The following is a 9,823-nucleotide window of genomic DNA, read 5'->3' as shown; positions in this document are numbered from 1 at the left end:
ATAACTCATTACTTCCATTTTTGTTAATGTGGTGGACGATTTGTAAAGCTCACACATATTTGTCACCATTTTAAGGAAAACTCTTTTATGGGCCTTAGTTGATGTTTAATTTTAAGCAATTTTTTAATAGTAAAGTATTTGTAACAAATGAAGTATATCATATTTACTGTTCCCTTCTAAACTCTGTATTATATTAATTCCTAAGAATGGACACTCAATTTTCACCTGCTTTTATCACTTAACAAACTATTTAAATGCTTTATCTTTCATATTTTAGTCTTTTATTTATACTAGCATATGGTAGTGATTTGTTAGGTTCTTATATTCACATTATATTCCTTATGCATTTTTTCCATATTCCTTACTCTTCAGTATTTTTGACAGAATTAATTTATTTGACAGTGTAGTATTTTATTGTAAAATCTCCATATCTCATTTCATTTTACAATTTGGGAACTGGAATAATATTTCAGAACTATAAATAGGTTTCTGGAATAATTTCCAATATATTTTCTAAATATATTGTATGAGTGAATCTCATTGTAACTGGTATACTTTACAATATGATTATAAGAAAAACATTTTTTGGATGGATTCAATATTTAACCCTAGTGTGGCTGTTTAGGCACTGCTTAAAATAATATTGACATCAATAGTCCCAAGTTATTTTTGAATTATGGTTTCTAGAATATGATTAAAACCCATGAACTCAGCAGGGCAAGGCGGCACAGCAATGCAACAACATGACCCTGAAGTGGAGACTGGTGATGTTGTGTATAACCTGGCTGCAACAAACCTTGTCAAACCCATTTATTTCCATGAGCCATATATCCTGAAATCCGGTAGTCTGTTCAATCACATAGCTATCCACACAAAATAAAGCTTTTAAAAAATATATTTTGTTCATTATATGAGAATTTCATGTGTATAATGTATTTTTTTTAAATCTATCAGCTTCCAATTCCTCCTGTGTCCTTACATAGCTTGGTAAAAACAGCATTTAGATTTCTACTTAACATTGTATTTACTCTTATTTTAGATTAACAAAATAAGTAGGACAGAAGGTTTCAGGTTATTACTCATTATTTCAGTTGGCATTGTCACAGTATTTTAATAAGAGTTTATTTGGCAAGATTATGAAATAAACAAGGATATATTAGTGTTAATTAAATAAGAGATTTTATGCATTTTAGCTCAATTTTCTTTTATTTTATAGAACTAAATTTAGGCTACAGCTTCTGTTTAGGATTATTACATTCTATATGATATAAAATCATAATTCCCAATGATAAGCCACAGCGACTACACTGTGCTATCCATTATTGACTTTGTAACAAAAACTTTAGAGAGTTGCTTTCTGTAGAATGACAGTCTGGGCGTTTTTAGTAATGATAAAAGATTAAGCTAACATTTACTTAATTTTAAGTTAGGGTTGGCCTTTGTTTATCTTGGAAGCTTGCACTCAGTTTTGTTGCTATCTTTTGATTTATTGCTTTTTCGTTCATTTGTTTGTCTTTTGTAGTAGAAGGCTGTTGAAACATGAGTGTCTGTGAGTGAGGACAAGAATTTAACATTTCACCACTGAATAAGAACAAATGTCCATTCTATGTCTTCACACCTTTATACTCTACCATAACTTATAAAACCCAGTATTTTTACATTGTGAATAAATATGAAGAAAAACACTTAGCAGTTTTGGCTATGGAAAAGCAAGAATTAGATATAATTTTCCCTGATCTGCATTATTATCTCAATTCACTTTTTCCATGATGCAACATCTCTTCTTACATTTTGGCTTATGTATTATTTTCATACTATTTTCAAAAAAGAACTTTGAATGTCCCTAGACTTAATAAATTTTAGGAACAACATTTAACCAGACCCATCCTATACAGAAAGGTGAAGGTGTAGATCTAAGAAAAAATTTTAATAATCTGGAGGAGTTTTTCTTTTATTTCCATATATTGTCATGGTAAGACATTCTGAGTTTCATTCTGATATTTCATGGAAGAACTCAATGCCCAGTGATTTCCTTATTCATAGCAGTTATTTATCCACCCTGATTGAGCACAGAATAACAACAGGATGATCATCTTTCTCTATTTTGAAAGGTTACTGCCTAATCCAACGGCATAGTGACCATGTAGGGTGTTTTTTTTTTTTAATTGATTTTTTTTCTTTGTAACTTATGCTTGGAAACAGAGCTCTTATTATAGGTACTAGTGATGAACCACCCTAGGAACATCATGAAGTGTTTTTTTTTCAAAGCACTTGTATGTAAATTTCTTCTTCTTGTTCTTCTGCTTCTTCCTCTTCTCCTTCTCCTCCTTCTTCTTTCCCTTCTTTTTCTACCTATCCTTTTCCTTCTTCTTCCTCTTCCTCTTTTTCTTCTATAATTGCAATTGTATGTGCTCTTTGTAAATACCAGTCATTAAAATCACCACTTTCCTTCTACTCTGTATAAATACATTAGTATCTTACTCACAGATATGCATTAACATATATGTAAATATATATGTTTATATCTATGCATGTGTATTCATACAAATCTTCTCATAGAAAAGTATATTTAGTAAAACATTTCTGTTATATTCAGGAAAAGATACAAATACATTTAAAGCCATGTCTTCCTGGGTAAATTATGTTCAAGAGCTGGAATATTTGTCTAGATGATCCACATGAAGCAACTGAGTTTACAAGTGAGTAGATTACTCCTAGCATTGTAAGGGCAATACCATGAGTAACATTTTAACACTGTCAAATTTATTTCTCCTATTAGTCATTAGAGATGAGTAAGTAATATTTATTAACATGTTTTATAATAAATTTATATGAATATCAAACAATATTTTTGTAGAGTTATATTTTTTCTAACAAAGTCAAATTGCATAAATCGTAAGTAATTAAATCTCAGAACTCTAAAATATATTCAACAATTAATTTCTCCACTTGAGGTATATAATTTTCATACAGGTGATTGGTTGATTATCTTTTAATTCTCAATCCTTTACCTTGTTACTTTTATTAAAATGCCTAATTCACACATGACAATGGAATAAGTTGTTGTACCTTTATAGACAGAGGGAGACTGTACAAAGACCACATGTATTCTGAAATTCTCATCGTTTAATAAAAAATCTCAGTCTTTACCTTGTTAATTCTCAGGAGAGGTCATGGATGTGGACCTAGAGTCTCTTAAAATCCAAGTTTAAACATCTTGTTTCCTTGAACTTAAAACTGCAGTTAAAAGTTACACTTGTCACATATTTTACTAGGAGGCCTAGTCCTGCCCAGGCTCAATTTTGACTCTATTTAGTCATTATAAACAACAACATCATTTTTATAAGTTTTGGACTCACTGTAAATTGATGGATTCAAATGAAGTTTCAACAAGTTCTATATTAGCATCATGTTAATAGCAGTGATTCTGTACAAAATTTTCTGTTTTATGAAGAACAGATTACTTGATTTGAATTCTAGTACACTTTGTGCTTTGAAACAAAACTCAAAATGTTGTCATGGAATTCAAATACATTTTATCTCTTCTTCTATTGGTAGGTGGAGCTTCATTTCATCACTGCAAATGACCCAGCCACACCTTCCTTGTTCAATGGAGGTGGTAAACGTGATTAATAAATTGTAGACTTTGGTTTATTCTTAAGGTATGATTTTCCACTGACTTTCAATATTTTACTACAAGAAGCATTTAGAGATTGACACAAGCTGAAAATTCAATATGGGTTTCTCTAACACAGATGGTTTTATCCCAAAATATTAAAAATTGTGATTATTGTTTAAATTATTCAATTACTTCTACCTCAAATATATGTGGTGTCTAATGATACTTTTCCAAAAAACTTTCTACTACTCTGTTCTGAATGGTAATAAAATCAATCAAGATAATTTTACATAAATATGCATGATATTATTTATGCTTTGTTGTAAATTTGTAAGAAATATTTTTCTTATAATTGCAGATTTTATATACTTTTCTTTCAAAGTCCTCAGGAGAATCATGCATAACCAGAGCTTTGTCAATGAGTTTATACTCCTGGGACTTTCACAGAACCCTCAAATTGAGAAAATATCATTTGTTATATTTTTATTGGTCTATCTTGCAACTCTTGTGGGTAATGTGATGATTGTGGTGACCATTGTCTACAGCCCTGCACTGCTGGGCTCCCCTATGTACTTTTTCTTGGCATTCCTCTCCTTCCTCGATGCATGTGTCTCTTCTGTTGTCACACCAAAGATGATTGCAGATTTGGCTTATGAGAGGAAGACCATCTCTTTTGAATGTTGCATGACACAGGTCTTTGCTGTGCACTTTTTTGCTGCAATGGAAGTCATCATTCTGGCAGCCATGGCCTATGACCGCTATGTGGCCATTTGCAAGCCCTTACACTACTCTTTCATCATGAACAGGAAGCTCTGTGGTATTCTGGTGGGAGTGGCCTGGGCTGGAGGATTCTTACATTCGATCATACAAATTGCCTTCACTTTGCAATTGCCCTTCTGTGGACCCAATGTCATTGATCATTTCATATGTGACCTATTCCCATTGCTGAAGCTTGCCTGCACTGACACACACATTTTTGCCATTTTGGTATTTGCCAACAGTGGGTCTTTCTGCATTATCATATTCTCCTTTTTGCTTGTTTCTTATGGTGTCATTTTGTTCTCTCTGAGAGGTCACAGCTCTGAAGGGCGACGAAAGGCTCTGTCCACCTGTGGATCCCATGTTACTGTTGTAGCTTTTTACTTTATCCCTTGTATATTAATATACGCACGACCTACATCTCCATTCTCTTTTGAGAAAAATGTGTTTGTATTTACAGATGTCCTGACACCATTGCTCAATCCTATGGTATACACTTTCAGGAATAAGGAAATGATAAATGCCATCAGGAAAATGCGGAGGAGGCTGATAGTAGTTTCTGATAAATAATAAAATATTGTACTTACATGACTGAGGAGATTGCTCAATGGATAAAAGTACTTGCTGTATAATAATGAGGACCTTTGTTTGGATTCTTAGCAGTCATGTCCAAAGTCAGGTATGGTAAATCATCTTTTACCCACTGTTGCTGAATTAGAACCAAACAGGTCCCAGGGATGAACTGAACAACAGATCGAATCTCTGAATAACACACCTAGCTCAAGCCTCAGTCACTGTTTCTTTCTCAAGGAAATGAGGTAGAGAGTGATAGAAAATAATGTTCAGTGCCTCATGAATGCTTTGCAGGCATGTGCATTGGTACCAGCACTTCCTACATGTTCTCACACATTTAACAAGTACATGGACCCAATAAACATACACACACCAATCAAATAATTACACTTCACAACCTTAATGTAAAGAATAGAAAATCCACACTCACTTATGCAAGCTCTTCACAATTATACATATTAAAAATATACAACACTATTCTATAGAGACTGCATTAACACTGTATATGAGAAATCCATTTGTGAGATCACACCTTTACTATGCACTGAATACTCATATTATCACATACAAGTTAAAGTCAGTTTCAATGAACTTATACATTTTGAATTGACATCCAGAAATGATGCTGTGAAGCTTCACAATAAATTTTTAGTATTCATATTGAATGTATTTTATGCACTAACTGATCAATAAAAACAAAATGTCCATGACATAATTAGAACTAAAAACAACAACAACAACAACACAAACATAGTTATATAGTTTTACATAACTCATGAGTTGTACTGATTTGGAATCTGGTTAATTATGGAGTAGGATGTTTGTATGTTTTTGCAAACATTTTTAAACAAATTAAAGTCTTAAGAAATAATAAGAAGAAAATTAAAGTCACTTGGACTCTATAATCTTAAAATCTAAGGAATTATGCAAAGGGATTTATATATTACAATACATTTTTAAAAACTGGTCTTGAAATTGTGAAGAGAAGCTGGGTGTTGTTGGCACACACCTTTAATACCAATACTTAGGAAACAGAGGCAGGCGGACCTCAGTGAGTTTGAGGCCAATCTGGGCTACAGAATGAGTTCCAAGACAGTGAGGGCTACACAGAGAAACCCTATCTTGAAAAATCAACCAACCAAACAAACAAATGAAAAACCCACTATAAACCAAAACAAATTGGGAGAAGAAATAGGCTGAAAGTATCCCAGGGGAATATAGGTTTCTTAGTTTCTATAGATTCTATAAAATATTGATATTACATAGTTTAGAAATTCAGAGAGAGGAACATAAATAAGAAATCTTATATTATTTATTTGTTCAAATTTATTATGTGGAGATGAGATTCATTTTTCACATGGCATCTCACTATATATTCCTGACTGGCTATTTAGACCCAACTGGCATCAAACTCTCAGGGATTTGCCTGTCTATACTTTTGGAGTGCAGGGATTAAACTTGTGCACAAACATGTTCATAAGAGATGGGATTTTAAATCAATAACAATTTGTGGGAAGCTGGATCTGTTCTAGTAGGGATAACTGTCATGTCAAACACTATTGCATATATTCCTTTGTTTGTAAGTAGCTTTCTCTCTCTCTCTTCTTTTCTCCACTTTTTTATTAAGAAATTTTCTACTCACTCTATATACCACCCACAGATACTACCTCCTCCCTCTTCTTACCCTCCAGTCCTCCCTCCCAAGCCCCCCCCCCCCATCCCCACAAACTCCAAATCCAGATCTCCCATGGGGAGTCAGCAGAGCCCAGCACATAGAGCCAAGGCAGGTCCAAGCCCCTCCCCGCTGCACCAAGGCTGAGCAAGGTGCCACAACACAGGCCCCAGGCTCCCAAAAGCCTGCCCATGCACCAGGGATGAATCCCAATACCCCTGCCGGGGTGTCCCCAAATAGTTTGAGCTAAACAACTGTCTCCCATATCCAGAGGGCCTGCTCCAGTCCCATGGGGGCTCCACAGCCACTAGTCCACATTCCATGGGTCTCCACCTGTGTGGAAAGTCATCTCTGCACGTCTTCCCATCATGATCTTGACATCCCCCACCCAAAGAATCCCTCCTCTCTCCCATCCACTGGATTCCCGGGGCTCATCCTGGATGCATGCATCTGCCTCCATCAGTCACTGAACAAAGTCTATATGATAACAGTTAGGGTATTCAGTAGACTGGTCACCAGAGTAGACCAGTCCAGGCACCCACTTGATCATTGCCAGCAGTTCAGGTTGGGCTCGTCCTTGTGGATTCCTGAGAGCTTCCTCAGCAGCCTGCCTCTTTCCACTCCCATGATGTCTTCATCTATCATGGTATCTCCTTCCCTGTTCTCCCATTCTGTCACTGCTCCAGCTCGACCCTCCTGTTTCCCTATGTTCTCACCCCCTATTCCTTGCCCTCCACCACCTCACCACTCCCAGGTTGCTCATGCAGATCCCATCCACTTCTACTCCACTGGGCTATTCATATGTCCATCCCAGGGTCCCTTCCTGTCAGCTAGTCTCTCCAAAGCTGTGTTCTGCAGTCTGGCCATCCCTTGTCCTACATCTAGTATCCACTTATGAGTGAGTACATACCATGTTTCTCCTTCTGGATCTGGGTTACCTCACTCAGGATGATATTTTCTAGTTCCATACATTTGCCTGAAAATTTTATGATATCATTGTTTTTTTTTTGCATTTTAAAAGTACATTTTTATTCACAATTTTTATTTTTATTAAAAATAGATTTTTGTACAATATATTCCATTACTGTTTCCCTTCTCCCAACTCCTTCCAGATCTTTATCATCTCCTCACCACCCAAGACTACACCCTTTTCTATCTCTCATTAAAATACAAATAAGCAACTAAAAAGAATACAGAATAGAAAAAGAAAAAGTACCAAAGAAAAAGCACAAGAAACACACATAGACACAGACACACTCAAACACACACAAAAATCCCATGAAAACATGAAGTCGAAAACCACAACATAAAAGCAAAAGAACCGGAAGGTTAAAAACAAGTTCCCAGATGAAGCATTATGAGACAAAACCCTCCAAAAATTACATCGGGTTCATTTTGTTGAATATCTAATTCTGGACAGGAGGCCTGCCTGTCAGTGTGGTTTGTATACCATTAAGACTCCATGGCTGACACACATAGAAACTCAGAGAGATTGTGTCAGCATACACAAAGCCTGCACAGGGCCAAGCCAGATGGGGTCCCAGCACTGAGAGGGGAGGTGGACACAAGACCCCATCCCTAACCCAGAACCTCTCTCCTGTTGAGACTTGCAAAGTCACTTGCAAAGGAAAAATTTGTTTCTCCATCTGAGCCTCACTAGATATTTTTTTACTGCTCCTAACTTTTAACTACCATGTCCTTAGCAGACTCAATTCACTACTAATCCTAAGGAACCAATGACAGGATCCAGTGCTGACATGTTCTTTGTGACATCATGCACTTTTGCTAAAAATTGCAGTCTGAATGTCTAGGAGTGGATCAACAGACTATGCACTTATACATACAAGGTGTGGTACTATGCAACCCGAAGAAAAGAAGTTCTCACCTCTTGACGGAAGATAATGGATCTAGCACCCATTAAGCTGAGTAGATAGAGTGTTGTTTTCTAGATCCTCTTTATTAAGTTGAGGAAGTATTTTTGTAATCCTAAACTGGTGTTAGATTTTCAATGGAAATCAAGGTTACATTTAGTATATTTTTTCTATCACAGTTTTTTTTTTTTGTAATTTGGCATTTATTTGAAAATTGAATAAAATGTGCTATAAGTATTGCATTCCTTGGTATTATAAACAAATGCACATATAGTGATCCATGGATAAAAATACTTAAGAGCTTGGACATATATTTAAACTCTCACAACTGTCCATCATCAAGTTACAAACACACACATTGTGATGTCATAACACACACTTGATTGATTGCACTCAGAAATGAGGAGTTACCTTGCTTCATGCTAGACTTCAGAAAAATCTCTCAAGAATTATTCCAAACAATGACTCTTGATAAAAATAATACATGTGTAGCTTCATTTAAAAATATTTTCCAAAAAAAATATTTTCTACAAATATGCCAACTTCCCTTAGGTGACAAAATCTAGAACAGTGATAGTTAGGAAAACAGAAGAAGGGGAGAGGCATTACAAAAGATCCAAAGCTTTTTGGGCCCATACATATTTCATTATAATTGTGTTTTAAATATATATTGCATGAAAAAGTTCTTCAAAGATTGTTTTAAGTTCCCAAACTCATAAGTATACCTGTAACCCTTGCAATGCCCAATCTACTTCCTTTCTCTATGAATCTGTCTGTATGGACATTTCTATAAATGGAATTATGTGTTAGGTGACCTTTTGTGTTTGATTTCTTTCACTTAGCATAAAGTTTTCATAGTTCATTCATGTTAAAATATGTGTAGTTTTGCCTATTTATAGCTAAATAATTGAGCGTTATTTTGGCATATCATTTTATCTTGTCCACCCATAGGTGGACATTTGTTTCCACTTTTTTTTTCTTTCTTTTTTTTTTTTAATTTTTATTTTGCAATACAATTCAGTTCTACATATCAGCCACAGATTCCCTTGTTCTTCCCCCTCCCGCCCCCCTGACCTTCCCCCCAGTCCGCCCCCCATTCCAATCTCCTCCAGGGCAAAGCCTTCCCCACAGACTGAGATCAACCTGGTGGACTCAGTCCAGGTAGGTCCAGTCCCCTCCTCCCAGGCCGAGCCAAGCGATCCTGCATAGGCCCCAGGTTTCAAACAGCCGACTCATGCAATGAGCACAGGACCCGGTGCCACTGCCTGGATGCCTCCCAAACAGATCAGGCCAATCAACTGTCTCACCCACTCAGAGGGCCTGATCCAG

General features: G+C 35.8%; 1 protein-coding gene across 1 annotated transcript; it reads left to right on the top strand.

Moving 5' to 3' along the window:
• Positions 1-4,015: 4,015 nt before the first annotated feature.
• On the top strand, positions 4,016-5,051 carry LOC131908319 (olfactory receptor 4C15-like). The gene has a single exon (XM_059259372.1). The coding sequence runs from the start codon at positions 4,016-4,018 to the stop codon at positions 4,946-4,948; it is 933 nt and encodes a 310-aa protein (XP_059115355.1). The 3' UTR covers positions 4,949-5,051.
• The last annotated feature ends 4,772 nt before the right edge of the window (positions 5,052-9,823 follow it).

The sequence above is a fragment of the Peromyscus eremicus genome, chromosome 4 (genome assembly GCF_949786415.1).
Source record: "Peromyscus eremicus chromosome 4, PerEre_H2_v1, whole genome shotgun sequence".
NCBI lineage: Eukaryota > Metazoa > Chordata > Mammalia > Rodentia > Cricetidae > Peromyscus > Peromyscus eremicus.
Note: the sequence above shows the minus strand (reverse complement) of the source record. Positions and strands in the feature narration are given on the sequence as shown.